A 25,295-nucleotide genomic window follows, 5' to 3' on the forward strand; every position below is an offset into this window, starting at 1 on the left:
GCCTTGGCAACAGCAGTCCGCTCCATTGGCACTACACACGGCCTCTGGTTACGAGTTGATTCAAGGCTCCCACTCAAAACGTTCACTTACTTCAGGTTAATGGAGGGCATGGGAATCTCCAGGAACTGTTCCCGTAAAGGGTAGAACGGTAGAAGTCCCGTGTAGAACAGCCCAATCAGTAAAAGCACTCGCTGCCTACAGAACAGGATTGGAATTTGCGGATTCTGTCAACAACAGAGAAAAGCAAAGCTCGTCACACGAGGGCCAGGAACCTGTCGACAAAGTTTAGAAGTTTGTGTATAAATAACACATCCGTTTCTTGGCTGCGCCGTCACTGTTGTGCAAACAAAACCACCAAGCCCCTTCCTGCACTGTAGGGATTCCACGCTGGTTCTTCTGTGATGTTAATACTGAAGGTGTTGTTCTCGAGGTTCAAGTTCTTGGACAGCAGATTTTGTCACTACATTCTGCACCCTCTCCTTTCCTCCTCTGTGAACAGTATGCTTTGTCTGTATAGTGCGCAGGAAACAGTACTTTTCACTATATGCTAATCAATGTGACAATAATAAATCAAATCAAAATACTCTTCCTTCAGTAACTCTATTTGGCCAGTATCTAAATACCCATTAATTTATTTGGGGCAGTGTCTAAGGGTGGTCATGTTGGCCAAGAAAGCAGAAGGATTTTCCATTCTCCCAATCATGCTGAGAATCTCCAATGTCCACCCACAGCCTTCATGTAAAACCTCATTAAAGGACAGCATCTCCAACTGAGCAGCAGTCCTTCGGAGCAGCACTGGAGAACCAGCCTCGCTTACATGTTCTAGTCTTGGAATGGGGCTTAATCCCCCCCAACCCAAACCCCGAATTAAAAATGACAACAACTCAGTCTTGTATTCCCTCCAAGTCACCCACCATCCTGATTTGGAAATATATTGGCCGTTCCTTCACTGTTGCTGGGTCAAAATCCTGGGACACACTTCTTAACAGCACTGTGGGTGTACCTACATCACACAGACTGCAGCGGTTAAACAGACAGTTCAGCACTGCCTCCACGAGGGCAATAAATGCTGGTCTGGCCAGTGTTTTTAGGTGTCCAGATCACCAACAACCTGTCCTGGTCCCCCCCATGCCGACACTATAGTTAAGAAAGCCCACCAACGCCTCTACTTTCTCAGAATACTAAGGAAATTTGGTCTGTCAGCTACAACTCTCACCAACTTTTACAGATGCACCATAGAAAGCATTTTTTCTGGTTGTATCACAGCTCGGTATGGCTCTTGTTTTGCCCAAGACTGCAAGGAACTACAGAAGATCGTGAATGAAGCCCAGTCCATCACACAAACCAGCCTCCCATCCATTGACTCCATCTGAAGTTCCCGCTGCCTCGGGAAAGCAGCCAGCATAATTAAAGGCCCCACGCACCCTGGACATTCTCTCTTCCACCTTCTTCCGTTGGGAAAAGGATACAAAAGTCTGAGGTCAACCGACTCAAGAACAGCTTCTTCCCTGCTGCTGTCAGACTTTTGAATGCACTTACCTCGCAATAAGTTGATCTTTCTCTACACCCTAGCTATGACTGTAACACTACACTCTGCACCCTCTCCTTTCCTTCTCTATGAACGGTATGCTACAGCACACAAGAAACAATACTTTTCACTGTATACTAATACGCGTGAAAATAATAAGTCAAATCGACGGCTGCATTCTATGAAAGAACATTTAAAAACTTGTCTCGTAATGCTCAAGAATGGTGACTTTCTTAAATTGGCATGTCAAAACCAGTCTCTCTCTGCCAAGCTGTTGGCACAGAGAGGAGTGAAAGGGACCACATGTTCCTGCAGAACAGACAGGACTGATCAGATCTCGCATTGTACTGGCTGCTCAGAGCAAGTGGAAACCAGTCACTGATTTTCTCTGGCAAGGGAAACTCCAAACACCCACTTCAACAAAACTTAACATTCAAGCAAGTCCATTCAGGAATCACTTGGTGAGTGCTGGGAATAAGACACCATTCAATTGAGATTTACTTCCTTGTGCACACTTAAATTCATTCATTTGCTCATCTGTGAAAAAAAATTACATTTAAAATGAATAATAATGAGAACCAAAACTCTCCTGTCAACGTAGGTCTAATCTATATATGAAACTGTATTAAAAACAGTCCCAATGCATTCAAATAGTCAGTGAGCAAGTCCAGCCCTGAGTGCCTCTCTCCATTCATACATCAAACTCCTGTTATAAGTTCATAGAGAGTAGGGTACGAAGGAGTTAAGGACCCAATTTGACCTGAAGCAGAGAGGTTGTAGCCTTTTCCCTGAACATATGCAACATTCATAAGGACAGCATGATGGCACAGAGGTTAGCACTGCTGCCTCATAGTGCCAGGGACCCGGGTTCAATTCCAACTTCTGGTGACTGTCTGTGTTGAGGCTGCATGTTCTCCCCGTCTCTGCGTGGGTTTCCTCCGGGTACTCTGGTTTCCTCCCGCAGTCCAAAGGTTTGCAGATTAGGTGGATTGGCCGTGCTAAATTGCCCCGTAGTGTCAGGGAGATTAGCAGGGTAAATACATGGGGATAGGGCCTGGGTGCAGGTTTGATGGGTCGAATGGCCTCCTCCTGCACTGTAGGGATTCTATGATGGTTTTTCTGTAATGATAATACTGAGACAAGATGGTGTTGTTCTCGTGGTTCATGTTGTCGGAGAGCAGATTTTGTCAAGAATGATAACACTACATTCTGCACCTTCTCCTTTCCTTCTCTATGAACGGTATGCTTTGTCTGTATAGTGTGCAAGAAACAACACTTTTCACTGTATATTAATACATGTGACAATAAATCAAATCAGATCAAAATACCCTCCCTTCAGTAACCCCATTTCCTGAAACAGCTTGCTTTCCAAAGACAGTATCCAGGGAGACACCTACAGAGCATTGCACTCTCAACCACAGTCACATGAGCTGTGAGAATGTGGAGCTGACTCCCTCTGAAGGCTCCGAACACCGGGAGTGAACGGCAACGGTCAAGAACAAGACTGGTCTTTCCAGATTAGATTTATTGGGGAACATTATCGACGGATAATGGAGCCAGAGCGGATAAAATATTGGGGATCAGATCAGGTATGATCTGATTGAAGAGTGGAACAGATTAGAGGGGCTGAATGGCCCAACTCCTATCTCTTTCCAGCATCCACTTTCCTCAGGGCAGGCTCTGCAGAGTCTCTTACACCCGGTGGCTCTTCCAGGAGGGTACCTGCCCGCTGCTCCATGGAACCCAGTTCAGGGGCAGTGATGCTGATGACAAACACTGTGCCCACTTCCACTTTACCACGCGGCCAAGGGCAGAGGGAGGTTGAGACAAAGGTCCCACAGTTAACTCAATCAAAACTTCCCAAACCCGAAGGACACAAGTGGAGATTAAACAGGATATAGGGCACAGAAACAGGCCATTCGGCCCAACTAATACAGGCCGGTGTTTATGTTCCAGTTGAGCCTCCTAGCTGCTATCTCATTGTAACTACCTGATCCCGTCTCCCTCACACTTTTCTCTAGCTTTCCTTTAAGTTCATTTGTACTGTTCACCTCAGCCAATCCCCGTGGGAGTGAGTTTCACTCTGCTCACCACTCTTTGGGTGAGGAAGTTTCTTCCTGGGATCCTTTGTTGGGATTTCTTGGTGGCTGCTTTACGCTGCATCTTAGATTCATCCAGTGAGACTTACCGTTCTGTAACATTTCTTCACAATCTGGTCACTGACGTTGCCCCAGACTGTGATGTCCTGTCGATTAAACTCCTTCACCAGATCCGAGACCTGTCAAACAACAGAACTGGGTGACAGCCAGTCTCATTGCACCAGCTTTCTTGCAGCAAAACTTTGCTACAGGAGGTGGAATTAGTCCTTTTCCAATCACATCTGCACGTTATCACCCAGACTGCCCAGTTCCACGCCTGTAACATCACCCAGCCTTGGCTCAACTCTTTTTTTCCCTCAACTGTTCTCCCACATTCCTGGCTGCTCTCCACCCTCCACAAACTTATCTAAAACTCAGTTGTTCCATCTCACTCCGAGCGTCCCATCCACCACGCGCGCACTGAATCGCACCGGCTCCTGGTTAAACGACCCCTCCACTTTAAAATTCACGTTCCTCCCCCCATGACCTGATTCCTCCTAATCTCAGTGATCTCCTCCAGCCTCCAAGCTCCCCGTGTCCTTTGTGAGGTTAGTGTAATTTTAAGAGGATTTTTTTCGATCATGGTCACAGCCTTGGGTGATGTCATTGTGGGAGGAGAAAAAGAAAAACTGGGCAGATCAGGTGACTCTACGTTTCAGTTTCATTTTGGCTGCAGGGTTAGAAGTATAGCTGAAAGGAGTTTCTTTTTCTCTGTTTTTATTTTGAAAGTTTTATCAGTTAGCTGAAAGCACACCTAACTGCTATTCTGCAGTAAAGATTCTGTGTTTTGGGAAGCTGTCTTGTCTTCAAACTGAGTCTCAAGAGCATCTGACTGCAGAATTCAACTAATGGCCGTGATCCCAGTGTCACGTGAGCATTAGTCTGTGCTGTTAAACCTGTGAAAAGGGTCTTTTGTCTATGAGAGATTTTCATAGAATCCCTACAGTGCAGAAAGAGACCATTTGGCCCATCGGGTCTGCACCACAATCCCACCCAGGCCTACCCCCCATATCCTGACATATTTCACCCGCTAATCCCTTTAACCTAAGCAGCTCAGGACCCTAAGGGGTAATTTTTAGCATAGCCAATCAACCTAACCCGCACATCTTTGGACTGTGGGAGGAAACCGGAGCACCTGAGGGAAACCCACACAGACACGAGGAGAATGTGCAAACTCCAAATGGACAGTGACCCAAGCTGGAAATTGAACGCGGGTCCCTGGAACTATGAAGGAGCAGTGCTAATCAGTGTTACTCTGTTGCCCTTTTTGAGGTCAGTTTGGTTTTGGTTTTGACTGGGACAGCTTATATATTCATTAACAGTTATACATTATCATGATTGTAATTGATAAAGGTTTTTTGTTTTTTTTATTCTACATGTTAACTATATTCTTAAATAAACCTTGTTTGATAAAAGCTCCCTACTGGGTCTTTTGAATCAGACCTGAGGTGAAACAGCTCATGTTTATCCTCGCCAACTTCAAAATGCAAAATTTATGATTCAGTCAGGTTTCATAAAACACTTTGGAGTTTGTGACCTAAACCATAACACCCTCCAATGGCTGCCTCCCTCCAATCTCTCCCTCTTGCGTGTCTTCCATTTTAATTGCTCTCAGCTGCCTTGGCCCCCAAGCTGTGGAATTCCCTCCCTCCCTCTCTAACTTACCCCCTTCTCCTTCACACTGCTCTCTCAAACTGACCTCTTTGACTAAGGTCACCTGATTTAATTTTAGCTTGTGGTTGAATTTTGCTTTATAATCCTTTTCATGTGAGTGTACCTTTAAGAAAGGTTCCTTAATTAAAATCATACAGCTTGTAGCTTCGGCGATGTCATTGAGGGGTGAAGCTAAGCTATGGCAGTCAGGCGAGAGGGTTTTTCCCTTTGGGCTTTCAGTTTGGTTTTGGGGAGTGTTGTTGGAAGCAGTTTAGCAGCAAGCTAAGTCTCTCCATCTCTTCCTGTTTCTCTCTTTGGTTCTGAAACTATTATCAATTAGCTGAGGGAGAGACTTATTGCCATCCTGCCTTAAAGGAGCTGTGTTTTGGGAAACAGATTTGACTACAACCTCTTCTGGGTTTCTTCACAAGGGATTTTCAGCATTGAACCCAGGAGGTAGGATTCCTGTAACAAGTGGGCATTACCCTATGCTGTACTGTGCTGATTTGGAGGGGTTTGTGTATGGGATGTTGCCTTTGGTTGGAACACATTAGAAATATTCCTTAAGAGTTTATACATCAATGTGATGGTTGTGTTTCTTGTTTGTAATTGTGAAAAATTCTTGCTAATTGTTTCCATATCAACAATATTCTTACGTAAACTTTGTTTTTGATAAAAGCTCCTTGTGGGTCACACCTGGAGTGAAATCCCTCAGGCTCATCCTAGCCAAATTCAACATAAAACGTTACAGGTCAGGCGAGCTTCATGGAACACATTAATGTCTCTGACCTGACTTGTAACAACTTCCTAATGAAGTGCTTTAGGACATTTTATGGTGTTAAAGGCGCCACATAAATACAAGCTGATATTTTTATAATGTTCTCTCCGGCTCTTCAGCAGTCGACCAGAGACAGGTGATGCCTGGCTATACTCAGTCAGATTTCCACCATCAGCATTGGGTAGTGTATTCCAGGTCAGCACCACTCATAGCATGGGCTGGTTTCTCATCACCTGCTCTCTCTCCTCCCCCCCAAATCCTCTGTTCATTATCTTTAGGAAGATAGCAAACTGTTTATTGCCCATCCCTAATTGCCCCTGAACTGGTTGACTTGCTGGGCCATTTCAGAGGGCAGTTAAGAGTCAACCACATTGCCGTGAATCTGGAGTCCACACTAAATTTGGTGAACATGGCAGCACAGTGGTTAGTATTACTGCCTCACAGCGCCCAGGACCCGGGTTCGATTCCTGGCTTGGGTCACTGTGTGGAGTCTGCACATTCTCCCCGTGTCTGCGTGGGTTTCCTCCGGTTGCTCTGGTTTTCTTCCACATTCTGAAAGATGTGCTGCTTGGGTCCATTGGCCATGCTAAATTCTCCCTCAGTGTACCCAAACAGGCACCGGATTGTGGCAACGGGGGGATTTTCACAGTAACTTTATTGCAGTGTTAATGTAAGCCTATTTGTAACACTAATAGATAAACTTTAATGTAGGCTAGACCGGGTAAGGACAGCAGAGTTCTTTCTCTGGAGTGCATTATTGAACCAGATGGGTTTTTACAACAATTGAGTAAGGTTGCCATTACTGAGATTAGCTTTATAAATCCAGATTTTATTTAAATTCCACTTGCTGCGGTGGTGGTGCTCTGGAAACCAGTCACTTCATAGAATCCCTACAGAGTAGAGGCCATTCGACCGTCAAGCCTGTACCGACCACAATCCCACCCAGGCCTTTTTCCCGTAACCCACTTACCCTGCTCATCCCCCTGATACTATTGGCCAATGTAACCTGCACACCTCTGGACTAAAAAGAGAAGCCAGTTTTGCAGGTTAAAAGCTGGGGGTAAATTGGATAGAACCTCCAAAGATGGGCTGAATGGCTCCTTGTGGGCTTCAGCTATTGTGCTGAAAGCACTCAGGAGGTCAGGCAGCGTCAGAGGAGAGGGAGGGAAGAGAGTTAACGTTGAGGTTGATGCCCCCCCCCCCCACCAAGATGTTGCCCGAGCAACTCAGCCTTTCTTGGTGAGACAAAGCTCGTTTCCTCCTTTTTGCTACCTTTTGAATGAGGATATCGTTGTTCACTTTGATGTCAATGTTGATGGGCATATCCGGAAAGGCTTCAAACACCTCCCTCAGCAAAGGGATCCTTCTGTCTTCACCTCCCACACAGAAATTATCTAAAACAAAGGACAAACAATCAAACCCAGATTGAACTGATGGACCAACAGCCCGCACAGACATAGCAAAGCGCTCACGAGTTGGATTATTGAAGGGATGTTGTCAGGTGAGCAAGGACCGATGATTCTGCCGGTCAATGTGCAGGGTCTGTGCGTCGCACTGATTTTTCCAATCCCAGCTTCTTGAAGCTGACCTCTGACCCCTATCCACAACCACCCTTTAGAGATGAGGAGGAACTTCTTCAACCAGAGGGTGGTGAATCTGTGGAACTCTTTGCCGCAGAAGGTTGTGGAGGCCGGGTCATTGAGTGTCTTTAAGACAGAGATGGATTGGTTCTTGATTAATAAGGGGATCAGGGATTATGGGGAAAAGGAAGGAGAACGGGGATGAGAAAAATATCAGCCATGATTGAATGGGGGAGCAGACTCGATGGGCCGAGTGGCCTCATTCTGCTCCTATGTCTTATGGTCTTCACAGAATTCCTACAGTGCAGAAGGCGGTCATTCAGCTCATCGAGGCTGCATCAATACAATCCCACCCATACGCTATCCCCATAACCCCACATACTTACCCTGCTGGACCCCCTGACATTAGGGGGAAATTTAACCATCCTCTTCAATATTAGCCCAATTCTGGCCTCTTCTGCAGGGAGACCAATCACCTCGTATCTTCTGGGAAAGACCTGGAATTTGGCATTCTGTCCCGTGCCAGTGATCCGAGTTTCCCGGGACACTATTTGCCCTGGATTTCTTCTGCGTCTATCTGCGCGCATTGTGGTGCCGCACGTGTGCAGACCCCAGCTCTCAGTCACAAAGTGTGTGTGTGTGTGTGTGTGTGTGTGTGTTTGTGGGCAGGGGTGGGGGGGGGATTGCTGTAGGTAGCGTTTGCCGGTGGCAGCTTGGGAGTGAAGTGCCAGCCACAGGTGGCAGTCAGGGTGGAGGGTGGGGTGGCTTCCAAGTCAGTTTGGGCGGCAGAGGTGTTCTTGAGTGCTCCCTGCCCAGCCCACTTTCTCCTAGCGTCTCGCCAGCACCCCATTCTGGTCAGCACCCCCAGATGGTGAAGCTTTCTTCCCGCAGAGTAGCTCTGGGATCACAGAGCTCGGGCGACAGGAGGAGGGCTGTGAGGAAGAACACTAGCGGCCCTGAACTTGCAGCCCACCAGGAACAGAAGCAGAGACAAATCGTGATTTCAGAAGGAAATTGGGAGAGCACGGGAACAGTATTTATTGACCATTCCCAATTGTCCCCCAACTTCATTATCCAGAGTCAGCCACGTTGCTGTGGGTTTGGTAGCACAGTGGTTAGCACTGCTGCCTCACTGTGCTAGGGGCCAAGGTTCAATTCCCGACTTGAGCCACTGTGTGGAGTTTGCATGTCCTCCCCGTATCTGCCTGGGTTTCCTCTGGGTGCTTCGGTTTCCTTTCACACTCCAAAGATGTGCGGGTCAGGTGGATTGGCCATGTTAAATAGGTTAGGGGAATTAGCTGTGGTAAATACACAGGATTACAGGGAGAGGGTTGGGTAAGATATACTCAGTTTGTGCAGATTCAAAGGGCTGAATGGCCTCTGCACTGGAGGGATTCTGTTCTATGTAGGGTAGAGTGGGTAAGGATGGCAGGTTTCCTTCTCTATTGGGCACTGGGGACCCGATGGGTTTTTACGCGAATCAACAATGGCGTGATGGTCACTATTATTTTTAATTCCAGATTTTGTTGAATTCAGATTTCACTATCTGCTGTGGTGGGATTCGAATCCGGGTCCTCTGAGCACGACTGGGTCTCTGGATTACTAGTCCAATGCCAATACCACTACATCATCACCTCCCTTCTAATGCCCTTTTCCCCCCTAGGGAGAACCATTTCCACTGCCTATGTATACTTTCTGGTTTAGGGTACCTGGCCACGCTGAATTGATCCTAACGTCAGGGGGATTAGCAGGGTAAATGAGCATTATGGGAATAGAGCCTGGCTGGAATTGTGGTCGGTACAGACTCAATGGGTCAAATGGCCTCCATCTGCACCGTAGGGATTCTAAGTATCTAAAAACCACATGATAGAGCACTTTCCTGAGCAGAGAGGATTGTGGGTATTGTGGCCACCATAACTGATGAGTTACTGTATGGGATTATCTGTCAGGAAACCTGGATGGTTTAAATTGGAAGTTGAATACAATCCAGAGTTGGTAATCCTATTCAGAGGTCACAGGTCAGTACAAAGAATCCCAGGACTCATTCTGCCCCTTGTCGTACACAAGACTCTGACTGCAGTACCCCCTTGAGTCCTCCCTGCAGAGATCAGCTAACATTACTGCAGAACATTACAACAGATAACTGGCGCTAACAGATAAAATGGTACATTTACCCTGCAGTTATTTTAGAGAAACCTTCCTTGGCTCTTGCAGTGGGACACATTACACCACTCTGTTGCTTCAATAAGTCTAGTAAACTGCTTACCTTTCTTGAATGAGACGTGAAGTTTGCAATGATAAGGCGGGAGTTCCTTAGAGAGGCAGGGCGGGGAGAGAAAGGAAAAGGAGAAGAGATTACATTCATGCACTGATTACCCATGCATTGATATGGAGTAGCCACCCGATACCTCAGCAACGCTAGTTCCAAAAATAGAAGTTACCAGTCACGGAAACCAAAGCAAAGCAATAGACAGACATCCAATGTCCAAACGCAGGGTTACTCACTCAGGAAAGGCACCGCTCATTCAGAACATGAAGGGCTGCTGAATGGAGGAGAGTTCCTTTGGGAATCTATTTGGACAAACAACCATTGTTCCTCCCGCTACACCTTGGCTCTGCGTCTTGTTTATCAACAGCTATTGATCTATTTTAAGCTTTCTTACGTGTACTCAGCCAGCTTTTTGTAAAGTTAAAGTTTTATTAGTCACAGTAATGCTTAGATTAACACTGCAATGAAGTCACTGAAATTCCACTAGTCGCCACACTCCGGCGTTAGTTCGGATCAATGTGCCCAACCAACACGTCTTTCAATGTGGGGGGAAACCCACACAGACATGGGGAGAACATGCAGACCCCACACAGACAGTGACCCAAGCCGGGAATCAAACCTGGGTCCCTGGGGCTATGAGGCAGCAGTGCTAACCACTGGGTCACCGTGCTGCCCTTCAATCAATCAATCTCACAAGTGAGCTGGATCCATTTTTAAAAATTCTTTAATGGGATGAGTGGGCATTGCCAGCTGGCCAGCATTTACTGCCCATTCCTAATTGCCCTTGGGGATCATTATAAGAGTCAACCACATTGCTGTGGCTCTGGAGTCACATGTAGGCCAGACCAGGTAAGGACAGCAGATTTCCTTCCTCGTTTTTATGACAATCGACAATGGTTTCATGGTCATCATTAGACACTTATTGAATACAAGTTTTACCGTGGTGGGATTTGAACCCAGGTCCCCAGAACATTAGATGAGTTTCTGCATTAAATGGTCTAGCGCTAATACCACTCGGCCATCGACTCTCCCTAAAATTGAATTTAAACTCCACAATGTGTCATGGGGGGATTCGAACCTGCGTCTCTGGAATACTAGTCCACGGTTGTAAACCCTCAGATTGTTCTGGAATCTTCTAGACAACTCAAGAAGCAAAATACAGTCTGGGATATGATCTGGACATGGTACATCTAACCAATAAAACTAGCTTACACAAATAGAGCAATTCCCAGAGCATAGGTGATTGAGGATTGTAACTGATTAATTATTGTAAAGGATGATACATTAGGCAAACATTACCACGAACATGGTCAAAGGTTATGTTCTAGAATATAATTAAGACTTGGCGACACTGCTTCCCCATGATAGTTTGTACTTAAATCAGCTTTAAGCTGGTGAAACAAGATGCAAGTGCTTCTAGTTTGCAAACACAGAGGACCTCACAGCATGGTGGCACAGTGGTTAGCACTGCTGTCTCACAGCTCCAGGGACCCAGTTCAATTCTGGCCTTGGGTCACGGTTTGTGCAGAGTTTGCATGTTCTCTCCATGTCTGCATGGGTTTCCTCCGGGTGCTTGGGTTTCCTCTCAGTCCGAAAGATGTGCAGGTTGGGTGGATTGGCCATGTTAAAATGCTCCTTAGTGTCCAAAGAGATGTAGGTTAGATGGATTAACCATGGGAAATGTGTGGGGGTTACATGGATGGGGTGGGGGGGGGAGAAAGGACCTTGGTAAGATACTGAATTGGTACAGATTTGATGGGCCGAATGGCCGCCTTTTACACTGTAGGGCTTTGTACGGTCTCCTCATCTAAAGCCACCTGACAATGTGGCCCTCCTCCCGTACTGTACCAGCTACCAGTGTCTGGGTTGTGTGCTAAAGTCCTGATCATTTGGATTTGGAGGCAAGTCAGAGATAAACTGAGTCACGCTCTGAGATTTGGCCACTGATAGTGGACGGAATGACTTGGACATTATCCAATCCAAATTGAATGTCATTATCAGAATCTCAGCATTGCCAGGGATCGTTCTGACAGAACAGGCCCTTCAGCCTAGCTGATCTGATAACCGACACCACTGACTTCCTGCTGGGGCACTCCGCTGCTCCTTGAACAAGCCCAGGCTTCTCACCTCAAACATTCCAATCTCGCACGCACCCCCGGCAACAACCTCCCTCTCCATATCTGTCATAACGTTTGCCCTTTGCAGCTTTGAACCTGTGGCCTTTGGCTCCCTAGCTATCCAGATGTTGGACTGTTACCCCAGGCCATTACTCAATGGAATGCAGTTTGATCATTTAACATTACTCAATCATTCCAAAGAAGCACATCCTGAAACAGCACCTGCGTGATTACATGCCAGAAGTTAGGAATGTTGGGACGGCTGTTAAAAAAAGTTCCTGTCCCAGTTTTATTCATTCTGCTTCAGTCAAGTCCAGAAGACTTCACTTCCACAGCTGTTTCCAGGATGTTCCAAGGCATTCCACAGCCGATTAAATACTTTAATAGTACGGTCATCGTTATAGCGTAGAGCAGATAGATTTATTAGAAATCTATCTGCAGACATTTGCAACTACTTTCTGCAGTTTTCTCTGTTCAGGATTTCAGAGAAGTGCACCGACAGCAGACACCCCACGCCAGTCCAGTCATCATCAGGGAGTCAGTAGATGATGCATTAAAGATCCCCCTCCAGAACCTGAGCGGGTAATCCAGCCAGATAAGCACCCGGTCAGCGCCAAGGGAGCGCCGCGCCAGCAGGGGCGGGTTGGTGCCAAGGGAGCGTTGCACTGTGGCAGGATCAGCGCCGAGGGAGGGGCGCGCTGTGGCTGGGTCAGCGCCGAGGGAGGGGCGCGCTGTGGCTGGGTCAGCACTGAGGGAGGGGCACGCTGTGGCAGGGTCAGTGCCAAGGGAGGGGCGCGCTGTGGCAGGGTCAGCGCCGAGGGAGAACTGCACCGAGGGACGAGCCCTTTCTGTAGAGATTATGGGTGTCCCATTTGTTCACATCAATCCGATTAGTCCGGTGCCAGTGTTCAAACAAGAACAGAAAGTTCACCTTATGTGCTGCGCCATAATCCTTCCACAGCCAGTGCAGGTCTTTCATTTGTCATTCCTGGGATCTTGCTGTGCACAAAATGGCTGTCAGGATTGCCAACATTCATTATGCATGAGACACACTGACGAGTGAGACCGAATTGTGCGTCAGGTTGTACAACGTGACAGAAAGAAGCTCACCACTTACTGCAAACGTGAGGTCGCTGATGTCCACGTTCAGCCCTGTGGTTCGTTTCAAGTTGCTGTCATGTGACACGACCACCTGTTCATCTTTGGTCAGGTGACAGTCGAGCTCCAGCATCTCCGTCCCCAACTGCACGGCACTGAAACGGTTAAACGGTAAAAGAGTTTTCTTCTCTCGCAAATACCAAGTTCCAATTGCAGGTTTTGATTAGACAAATATTCAATGTTGGTAAATAAAATGGCAGTTTTCCCTCCAATCCCAGCTTCCTACACACGATCAGGACACTCTTACTCTGAGAAAATCCAGAGCAAGATTAATTTAAACTTCCTCCAGCAGCATCTCACACAGGTTCCTGCAATCATACAATCCCCACAGCGCAGGAGGAGGCCATTCAGCCCATCAAGTTCACACCCACCACAATCCCTCCACCCAGACCTTAATCCCTTTAACTCCATGAATTTACCGTAGCTAGTTCCCCCCTGACATTATGCATAATTTAGCAGGACCATTAACCTAACCTGCGCATCTTTGGCCTGTGGGAGGAAACCCACACAGATACAGGGAGAATTTTTGTACAGAGTCTGTACAATGACCCAAGCCGGGAATCGAACCCAGGACCCTGGTGCTGTGAGGCAGCAGTGCTAACCACTGTGCCACAGTGCTGCCCAACCTGAAGACAGGAAAGAATCGACAACACACCAGCCCATGGAGTGCACCCATTCTCTGCTAGCCCTGGGCAAAGTTCGGCGCACGGCCCTACTCTTCCCCCAACGTCCCCTAAGCTTCCTCCACCTCAAATACTTACCCATTTGCCTCTGAAAAGCTACTTGCTCACCTCCATGCCATTTTCTTAGTCCCAACAACCCTCAAGTCTCTTTCTAGGTACTCACGTGGCATCAATTTAATATTAAACTTTCTGGTCACTTGTACCAGGTCACCCCGCAGAGGAAATATGTCAAGTCATAATAGCACAGGAAGCCAATTCAGCCCATTGAGTGTGTGCCTAGATCTCTCAAAGCTCTTCGTAGTTTAAAGCAAAGATCTCTGCTAAACGCTTTCAGGTGCCTCTGTCCAGGGGAGTGGATAACTTCATCCACAGCAAACAGAACTGGAGAATAAGATTAAAGAAATGTGGCTTAATTGCATAGGGCTTTGTTGAGACAACCCCTGTAGTATTCTACGCAGTTTTGGTGTCAAGTGTCACAGTGGTATAGTGGTTAGCACTGCTGCCTCACAGCAAAAAGTCTCACAACACCAGTTTAAAGTCCAACCAGTTTATTTGATAGTAAACCCACAAGCTTTTAGAAACACTGTTCCTCCGTCAGGTGAGTGGAAAGTTCGGATCAGAGAAGGGCATATAAAGGCGCACACAGTTTACAGAATACTGATTAGAATCCGAGTCTTTACAGCTAATCTGCTATTCAAGTCTTAAAGGTGCAGACAGTGTGAATGGAGGTAGCATTAAGCATAGGTTAAAGAGATGTGTATTGTCTCCAGACAGCACAGTAAATGAGATGTTGCAATTTCGGGCAAGTCATGGGGGTTACAGATAGTGTGACGTGAACCCAAGATCCTGGGTGAGGCCGTCCTAATGTCTGCGGAACTTGGCTATCAGTCTCTGTTCAACGACTCTGCGCTGTCGTGTGTCATGAAGGCCGCCTTGGAGAACGTTTACCCGAAGATCAGAGGTCGAATGCCTCACAGCACCAGGGACTCAGGTTCAATTCTTGGGTCACTGTCTGTTGAAGTCTGCACGTTCTCCCTGTGTCTGCGTGGGTTTCCTCAGGGTGCTCCGATTTCCTCCCACAGTCTGAAAGATGTGCTGGGAGGAGGCACCGGCCATACTAAGTTCTCCCTCAGTGTATCCGAACAGGTGCCAGAGTGTGGCAACCGGGGGCTTTCACAGTAGCTTTGCATCGTTGACGTAAGCCTACTTGTGACACTAATAAATAAACTTTAAACCTCCCTGGGACGCGAGGACTGCCAGATGTGGAGCGATGGAATACGGTGGGCTTAGAATCTCTGGAGTCTGGATGAATGAGACGGGCTCTCATTGCAACATACAAGATTCTAGAGAGGGATCCCCCTGAACGGATCACCTGAACAGGCACAGATCGGGCCAGTGTCCGAAATTGTAACAAATTAATTCACTAACTGAGGTTTAGTACACAACATACAGGGACTTGAAGAATACACAGCCGTACAAAAACAGCCTGCATATTGGACAGATGCTAACTGAGCAGATTGGGCAGTACCCCAGCACTGCAGTGGGTTCACTCCAAGGGTGTGTCGTTGCTGCTGAGCAGGACTGGATCCCAATTCAGCAGCCTGGATCCACTTCCCACACCACCTCCTGTTATTCCACTGGCTGGTTTGCAGATTAAACACCAACAACGTATCACTCAATGAACCAATGTGTGACGGGCATGGGCAGGTCGCTCTGTTTATTTTGTCTGGTAGTTACTCTGTGGAATGCTTTGGGACATTAACACTAGGTTAAAGGTGCTATATAAATGCAAGTTGCTGTGGTTATCTTACATGAAAGATGGAAACACTGTCAGCAGTTTAGGATTCTGTTATCCGAATCCACAACTTATATCAGGTAACTGCTCCATGTTGTGAATTATTTATATGGTTTTGCTCTGACCCAGTTTGTCTTTAAACAGCAGCCAGTGGTCACCATCTCGAGACTGCTTTGTGCTGACATCATCGTCACCCTGCGTCATTAGAATGGCCTTGGTGTGAAAAATAAACTCCCATAACTTGCATCTTGGCTCTGTGGATAGCACGGTCACTCCCCCGCGTCAGCGGGTTGTGGGTTCAAGTCCCACTCCAGGAAATGGGCACAGAAATCGAGGCTGGCATTACCAGTGAAGCTATGAGGGGGTGCTGCCCTCTCAGAGGCAACAGATTTTGGAAAGGCGTGGTCCAATCCACCCCCTCAAGCACATGTGGTTGGCACTGCTGCCTCACGGCGCCAGGGACCCAGGTTCAATTCCAGCCTCGGGTCACTGTTTGTGTGGAGTCTGCACATTCTCCCTGTGTCTGCATGGGTTTCCTCTGGGTGCTCCAGTTTCCTACCACGATCCAGAGGATGTGCTGGTTAGGTGCACTGGCCGTGCTAAATTCTCCCTCGCTGTAGCTGAACAGGTGCCTGAGTGTGGCAACTAGAGGATTTTCAGTGACTTGATTGCAGTGTTAATGTAAGCCCACTTGTGACACTAATCAATAAACTTATAAACTCGTAAAAAAAAAGACTAAAGTGCGGCACCCAAAACTGAACACAGTTCTCCACCCGAGGCCTTTAGAAAGTTTCTCAACTGTGCAGAACTTGACAACCGCTGAAGAGAGAGAGAGAGAGAGAGAGAGGGAGATGTTTTTCCAGAGTGTCCTGTCCTGTGGCAAGCCCCAAGCAATCACAACAATTTGTACTACAGGAAAAAGGATGCCGATTGGTTGACAAGTCGACTCCGGCTGAGGAGTTAGAGTGGAGAAAACAACCGGGGAAACCACAGGATCCCCGGATTCTCTAAACCCCCGGGTAATACAAAAAAAAGCTGCAAGGTTTGGACACAAATCAGATCGACCACTGTCCTTTTCCCCTTGCAGCGAACATTTGAAATTTGGTATTCTTGTGTCTGTCCCGATTTTAGAAGGGTTTGGCAGAACTGCCTCGCTACTTTTTAAGCTCTTGGAATGGATGTGAAAGGTGATTTTTTTTTTAAAAAAAGGGAAGAGTGTGCGTCCTGCTGTTCTGTGATGTAACTTTACATTAAACTTTAATCCGTTCCTGCTGAGTGTTAAACCTTGTTGGACTTTCTTTAATTCACTCGTTAATAGAAGCAAGATTGCGTTTCTCTCACTTTAAAGAAGCCAAAGCAGTGATTAGGACATTATGTTAATTATACAGCTCATTTCACCACAGTTATTTGTTCCTGTCCAAATTCCTCCCTCCTGTGAGAGTGGTGACTCATCCTACAGTACAGCTTCCTGCACCTCCTGTACCGCACAGTGACTTCAGCTAGGCAGCCAGTCAACTCCTGGAGCAGGGGGCTGGACACAGTTACAAAGAGAGGTTGCCCGAGGGCAGTTGAGAGTCAACCACATTGCTGTGGCTCTGGAGTCATATGTAGACCAGACCAGACCAGGTAAGGACGGCAGATTTCCTACCCTGACGGACATTAGCGAACCAGACGGGTTTTTCACGACAATGGTTTCATGGTCGTCAGTAGATTCTTAATTCCAGATTTTTTTTTTACTGAATTCAAATTCCACCATCTGCCGAGGTGGGATTCGAACTCGGTTTGCCAGAACATTAGCTGGGTTTCTGGATTAATAGTCAAGCAATAATACCACTAGGCCATCACCTCACTGTGTCTTGAAGTTAACTTGTGCACAAATCTCTTTAAAAACAGGAGGTAGAAGGTCATTGGGCTATGATTAAGAAAGCAGCTGAGGGCAAAACTTTGTATGTGTTCAAGGAGGAGTTAAATATAGTTCCTGGGGCAAAGGGGATCAAAGGATATGTTGGGAGGGGGAAGAAAGTGCGAACAATCTATTGAGTTGGATGATCAACCATGATAATGAATGGCAGAACAAGCTCAATGGGCCGAATGGCCTACTCCTGTGCCTATTTCTTGTGGAAGATTAGGGACTGGTGCTTCCTGACTATTTTTTCCACCGAGAGAGATGGGGAGGTTCAATACCAAAGTGATTCACATCAGTTTTATTTCTTATCAAAACACAAATTAAGTGGTGTTTGAGGTTTTTGACTTCTAAACTTGGCTATTCCAACACAGTCCTGGCTGCTCCCCTACACTCTGCTCTCCGTCAGCCTGACACCATTCAAAGCTCTGCGTCTTAACTTGCACCCGTTCACCATCACCTCAGTTCTCACTGACATGGATTCATTCCCGATCTAAGCCCCGTCCCTCCCTATCCCTGCATTCTCCTCCAGCCACACAATCGTTTGACAGCAGTTCTCCTCTAATTCTGACCTCTCTCATCTGTTCCCGATTTTAATCACCCCACCATCAGCACTGTACCTTCAGCTGCCTCGGGCCCTGGAATTCCCTCCCTAAACTCATCCGTTTGCTGTCCTCCATGAAGAAATTCCTTGGTCCAAACATTACCTGTCCTAAAGGATTGCTTAGTGTGGCTCAGACTCGCAGTTTGCTTGATAATAGCTCCAGTGAAACACTTTGGGATGTTTTACTCCCTAAAAGGTACTATATAAATGCACAATGTTTCCAAATCCAGGCTGTCACAGTGTTGTACAGAGTAAAAAAGGCCCTTTGGCCGATTGAAGCTGGACCGACAATAACTCTTTTTACTCTTAAATGGACATCACCGGCCAGACCAGCATTTACTGCCCATCCCTAATTGCCCCTTGAATGGAGTGACTCGGCATTTCAGAGATGGCATGTACAAGACAGCCACAGCATTGAGAGTCTGGAGTCACATGTAGGCCAGACTGGGTAAGGAAGGCAGATTTCCTTCCCTAAAGGACATAAGTGGACCAGATGAGATTTTTATGACAATGGTTTCATGGTCATCAGTAGACTTTGAGTCAGAGAGGTTTACGGCATGGAAACAGGTCCTTCAGGCCAACTTCTCCACGCTGCCCCTTTTCTTAACCACTAAGCTAGTCCCAATTGCCCAAGTTTGGCTCATATCCCCCTCTATCCATCTTACCCATGTAACTATCTAAATGCGTTTTAAAAGACAAAATTGTACCCACCTCTACTACTACCTCTGGCAGCTCGTTCCACATACTCACCACCCTCTGATTTTTTTTTAATTGAATTCAAGTTTCACTATCTGCTGTGGCAAGATTTGAACCTGGGTGCCAGAGCATTACCCTGGGTCTGTGAATTACTAGACCAGTGACAATACCACTTTGTCACCGCTTTCCTACTAAAGTTGCACTAATCCCATTTTCCAGCACTCGTCCCATAACCCTGAATGTTACGACATATTTGAAATATTCTAAGGTTATGGCCTCCACTACCTTCCCAGGCAATGCATTCCAGATTCCCACTGCCCTCTGAGTGAGTATTTTTTGTTTCAAATCCCCTCTGAATCTCCTACCCAACGATGCCTCTATGTTGTTGAATAGATTTTTTGAGGAACACCTACAAAGGGATGTAGACAGTCTGAGTGGGCAAGGGTCTGGCAGTTGGAGTACAATATTGGTAAGTGTGAGGTCATTGATTTTGGCAGGAATAACAGCAAAATGGACCATTATTAAATGGTAAAAAGTGGCAGCGTGCTGCTGTGCAGAGGGACCTGGGTATCCTTGTGCACGAATCACAACAAGTTGGTTTGCAGGTGCAGTAGGTATTTAAGAAGGCAAATGGAATTTTGTCCTTCATTGCTAGAGGGATGGAGTTTAAAAACTGAGGTTATGTTGTAGCCGTATAGGGTGCTGGTGAGGCCACACCTGGAGTACTGGGTACAGTTTTGGTCTCCTTATTGAGAAAGGATATACTGGCACTGGAGGGGGCACAGGGGAGACTCACTAGGTTGATTTTGGAGTTGAGAGAATTGGCTTATGAGGAGAGACTTAGTAGACTGGGGCTATACTCGTTGGAATTCAGAAGAATGAGGGGAGATCTTATAGAAACATATATTTTAGAAGCAGGGAAGTTGTTTCCACTGCGGGGGGGGCTGAAACTAGAATTCGAGGGCATATTCTCAAAATAAGCGGGAATAGATTTAGGTCTGAGTCGAAGAGAAACCTCTTCACACAAAGGGAATTAGAATTCCCTGCCCAGTGAAGCAGTTGAGGCTACCTCACTGAATGTTTTAATGGTAAAGATAGATTTTTGAACAGTAATGGAATTAAGGGTTATGGTGAGCAGGCGGGTAAATGGAGCTGAGTCCACAAAAAGATCAGCCACGATCTTATTGAATGGCGGAGCAGGCTCGAGGTGGCCTACTCCTGCTGCTAGTTCTTATGTTCTTAACAAGCAAGGAGAATCATTTTCTTCATGAATGAAGCAGAAACAAGAGGACACTAATATTACATCGGAGGCAAATCCCGAGCTGTCTTTGTTGAGAGTGGGAATATCACGGATACCGTCCCAAAGGGGACGTATTCCTTCATCGTCAGATTCTGCAGCATGGAGGGAGGGGCACTGTCTCAGGGTGGCCTGATAGGTCTCCCCGCACGGCAAGGAGAGGTGGGCAATAAACGTGGCCTTGACAGGGCCATTCATATCCCGAAAACTGATAAAAAAAACAAAGATAAGGCCGTGTAGTGGAGACAGAGTGCTACTATCCAAAGGGTTAGCTCACAGCCAGATCAATGATTTACTACCTGGCTGGGTTCCAGAGGCCCTGAGCTCATTATCAAGAAAGATTGAACAGGCTGGCAAACCCATCCCCAGAAAAGACAAGAATCAGGGGAGACCTGAGGGGCTTTAACAGGGTGGACACCAAGAAAATGTTTCCACTCGTGAAGAATCCAAAACACAAGATTGTCACCAGTACGATTCAACAGGGAGTTCAGAAGAAAGTCCTAGGGAGTGGCAAGAATGTGGAATCCACAACGACGAGGAGTGGTTTGAGACAATAAAGAAATACAGGTTTGTAATAATGGGACACCTTTCACATAGATCTGATGTCCCAAAGTGCTTTGCAATGAAGTGCTTTCTGACGTGTTAGTCACTGATAAAGGGGGAAACGTGGCAACCAATTTCCACGCAGCAAACTCCCGCAACGTGATAACGATTGGATAACCTGATCATTGGGGCGGCGCGGTTGGTAGCACAGTGATTAGCAATGCTGCTTCACAGCTCCAGGGACCTGGGTTCGATTCTCAGTTTGGGTCACTGTCTGTGTGGAGTTTGCTCGTTCTCCCCGTGTCTGTGTGGGTTTCCTCCGGGTGCTCCGGTTTCCTCCCACAGTCCAAAGATGTGCGGGTTAGGTCGATTGGCCATGCTAAAATTGCTCCTTAGTGTCCTGGGATGTGTGGGTAAAATATGTAGGGATGGGGGGGTGGTGGGTAGGGTCTGGGTGGGATCAGTGCAGACTTGATGGGCTGAAGGGCCTCTTTCTGCACTGCAGGATTCTATAACCTTTTGGCCAAGGGACAGATATTATCCAGGACACCGGATGGGGGATCGTCTTGCTCCAAACTTCTAAATAACACCCTGGGATCTTGCCGGGGTGGGGGAGGGGGGCATCTAGCCTGCGCATCTTTAGACTGTGGGAGGAAACCCACGCAGACACAGGGAGAATGTGCAGACTCCGCACAGTGACCCGAGACCGGAATTGAACCCTAGTCCCTGGTGCTGTGAGGCAGCAGCGCTAACTACCGTGCCACACGTGATGTGTTGGCAGCTTTGACACCCAGTCAGATGGGTGCACCCACAGCGGTCAGGACCATGGAGAAAAACTGTCCCTCAAAATAGTGCATCCACCAGAGGCGGCAGCCAGGGTCTCCGATTAACACCTTATCCCAAAGGCAGCGCCTCAGACTCCGCTGCATTCCCTCCGCACAGCACGGAAGTGTCAGCCTGGATCAAAGTGCTGAAACCTCCAGGGCAGGACTCGAGCCTAGAGCTCAAACTCTGGCTCAGCGACCTCCCAAAGCAAAGACCCCCACATAACGGCAGCAGGAACTCCCGAGGTGCGTTTAAACTGATGATCAGGAAACTCAATTCTTCAAGATTCCAGGAACAAGGAGCGGCTGCAAGGCCCAGCCCCTAACCCTAACCCTAACCCCACACAAGGCACAGTGCGTTGACAGTGCTCAGAACAAGAAAATTCAGGGTTAAATTATAAAGGAAACACAGGACGACGCAACGGAGCCAACTTAGGAGGGGGGGGAGGGGAGAGAACATTTGGTAAGCGGGGGATACAATTGGTTCCTAAAAAACGCACCATTGCAAATAATCGCTGTGCTGATTTTATTCTGCATCTAATCCCGTCATGTGGGCTCTTTATCCCAGGCCATACATTCCTTCAGGTTTAAGAACTTAACAGAAAGCACTTTGGTAGCCTCTCTGAAGGTTCTGTTATGTTCAAGGGAGATTTTTAGGCTTCCTAAGACTCAACCAGATTGCTGCGGGTCTGGAAACACTGGGTTTCCTTCCCTGAAGGGGGCAGCACGGTGGTTAGCACTGCTGTCTCACAGCGCCAGGGACCACCGTTCAATTGGATCGGCCATACTAAATTGACCCTAGTGTCAGGGGGATTAGCAGGGTAAATGCAAGGGGTTATGGGGCTAGGGGCTGGGTGGGATTGTGGTCGGCGCAGACTCAATGGGCCGAATGGCCTCCTTCTGCACTGTAGGATTCTATGATTATAAATGATGGAGATTTTAATGACAAACGGTGAGTTTCATGATCACCATTACCGAGGCTTACTTTTGATTCCTTATTCTGACCCCCCTGGTTATAATGCAATCCACTAAATAATTACTGAAAGAGAGAGATGGTTATAGACTGGTGAGCTTTGAGGCAGGAGGTTGTGGGTTCAAGTCCCACTCCCAATGCATAATCTTAACCAATAGTCAGGGAGACAATGGTGTTGGGGTAAGTAATCCAGAGGCCCAGATCAGGGGGTGAAGGGGGGGTGGTCAAATCCCACAGTGGCTGTTGGTTGACTTTTACTTCAACTGATAACAACTGCAAATGAAATATTATCTCAGCAACAGTGACCTTGAAACTCAGTTGTCTTAAAACACCCATCCAGCTAGCGGAGGGGGTCTTTAGGGAAGGGAATTTGCCATCCTTACCCCGTCTGGCCTACACGTGACTCCAGAGCCTCAGCAACGTGGCTGACTCTTAACTGCCCCTCTGAAATGACCCAGTGAGCCAAGAGCAATTAGGGATGGGCAACAGACACTAGCCCTGCCAGCGATGCCCACATCACAAGAAAGAATAACATTTTATTTTTAAAAAGAGTCCCAGGGCTCTACTGAATGGGCAGAAAGATGGTCCCTTCCAGGTGAGACGTTAAACTAAGGCTTAGCTTGCCTGTTAGATTGGTGCAAAACATCTTGTGGCACTTTTTTTTTTTAAAAAACTTAAATAAATAAAGTTCTATTGGCCGGGCATCATCAAAACCAGCTTATCTGCTCCCGTCTCACCGGGATTTGTGGGATCTTGCTGTGCACAAGTGGTTGCTATGAACGGTTACGAACAGTGCCAAAGAATTTCATCGGTTAAGAAGCACTTGGCGACACAGAGGATGTGACAATAAATATTCTGAAGGAACGAGTTCTATTTTTTTTTAAAAAATACGTGGAGCTTTTGGATTCTTGATGAAGCCTCAAAGCCGAGAAGAAAACATTTATAATTGACTCTGGAAGTGGATGAATGAACAAAAGGAGTTTTTAAATTTCACGAGGACTAAACTGGAATTACTCGAGATTCAGACACCATTAACCTCATCCTCGGCAACAATGTCTCGCTTTGAAGTCAATCTTTTAGCACCACCAGAGAGAGGGCAGCGTTGCCATGGAAACACGGGAGGCCTGTCTTAGGATCCCATTCACGGTTGTCATTTGAAAGGTTTTGTTAAAAGGCGGACGAGGGTTTGTGGGGGTGGAGAGGGAGAGGGAGAGGGTGGGGGTGGGGAGCGCGCCTGGAAAAGCAAAAGGAACTGCCAAATCTCCAAGGTGCCACACACATTCGCTCAAGACCAAGTAAATTTTGGTGGCAAAGGTCAGAGTTCACAGACATCAGGTGACCAATTTGACAGCCTCCCTCTTGACCTGTGGCTCTCCTGTTTGGAAATACTAACTTGTGGGAAATTTAAAGAAAACAAATCATCTGGCTTTTATTTTTGGGATCAAGCGGGAGATTATTATGTAGAAAAAAATTTAATCAAGAAACAGGAACGCTCAAAAAGGGCGATTTCAAACATCACGAGAGACTCCGAATTCTGAAACACCCCTACTCGCATTTTTAAGTTTAGTTATCAGTGACACAGGTAGGCTTACACCGTCACTGTGAAAATCCCTCCGTCGCCACGGTCCAGTGCCTGTTTGGGTTACACCGAGGGAGAATTTAGTACGGCCAACGCACCCAACCAGCACTTCTTTCGGACTGTGGGAGGAAACCGGAGCACCCGGAGGAGACCCACGTGGACACGGGGAGAATGTGCAGACGGACACCCGAGGCTGGAATCGAACCTGGGTCCCTAGCACTGTGAAGCACCCAAGTATAGTTTCAACACAAAACCGATAAATATTACATCCTAAAACAGCTGGTAGTAACAAAACTGCTCATGGGGACTGGTGTTCTCTCTCTCTCTCTGTGAGCATTGCAACTGAACCCTGCATCAAATCATCCTGCTCTTCAAGTTAATCCCAATGTCGGAGGGGAGAGAGAGGGAAAGAGAGAGTGAAGCATTAATCCCCCACACAATCAGGACATTGAAAGTCAAAATGTTCTCAGATTCCAATTTCACTTGCTTTCAACGATGGATCCAATTTACATTTCACCCCAACGATTAGAATCTTGCAACGTTGAAAGGACAGGGTATTCAGACAGCACAGCACTGGAACAAGATTTCACACACTGTTCCCGGGACAAAGTCAGCCAGCGCGGAGTTAACTCTTACCCTGCTGAGCTTACAGCCCTCAATCGGTGCCCAGCTTTGTCTCTGTCACCAGGGGGATTGGTCTGAAAGGAGAGAGAGAGAGTGAGGGAGAGCGGGGGATTCAGGAGACGAGTTTGGTCAGTCTCCGATGGTACGTCTGGATCTCAGTAGGTGCAGAGGAAGGAGGCGGGTGGAGGGGTGAGATGGGCTGGGAGGGAAGATATGGGCTGGAATTCTCTGGCCATTCCTGCCCCGCCACTGGCGAGAAGAGAACTCAGTGCACAGCCATATCTCCATTCGTAGCAGCGGGACTGGAGAATCTTAGCTATGGGCGAGGCCGGAGAATTCCAGCCATGGTTTTTATAAAAAAGTTATTCTAAAACATGTTGGGGGTGGGGGAATCGTGTCCAACCGGAGTGGGCAAGGTCTTTCGCTGCCACCTCCGGGCCAATATTACTGGCTGCCCTGGTACAAGGTTCCTCGCTCTCCCTCTTCACAAAATACTCCGCAGTTTTGACACTTCTGTGCTCACCGTCCCAAACGTTCCATCTTCCCACGTTGC

The 25,295-nt window shown here is 47.2% G+C and overlaps 1 protein-coding gene across 1 annotated transcript in view; it reads right to left on the bottom strand.

Moving 5' to 3' along the window:
* The window catches only part of gdpd1 (glycerophosphodiester phosphodiesterase domain containing 1), a 42,754-nt gene that overhangs the window by 4,976 nt on the left and 12,483 nt on the right, over positions 1–25,295 (bottom strand). The window contains exons 3-7 of the mRNA XM_080210543.1: positions 13,181–13,316; positions 9,944–9,989; positions 7,370–7,491; positions 3,717–3,806; positions 91–224 (exon numbers count right to left, since the gene is read on the bottom strand). Of these exons, the coding sequence (XP_080066669.1) occupies positions 91–224; positions 3,717–3,806; positions 7,370–7,491; positions 9,944–9,989; positions 13,181–13,316 (528 nt within the window). The remainder of the gene's footprint in view (positions 1–90; positions 225–3,716; positions 3,807–7,369; positions 7,492–9,943; positions 9,990–13,180; positions 13,317–25,295) is intronic.

This window comes from Carcharhinus amblyrhynchos, chromosome 23 (genome assembly GCF_965287045.1).
Source record: "Carcharhinus amblyrhynchos chromosome 23, sCarAmb.v2.hapA, whole genome shotgun sequence".
In the NCBI taxonomy this organism is placed as follows: domain Eukaryota; kingdom Metazoa; phylum Chordata; class Chondrichthyes; order Carcharhiniformes; family Carcharhinidae; genus Carcharhinus; species Carcharhinus amblyrhynchos.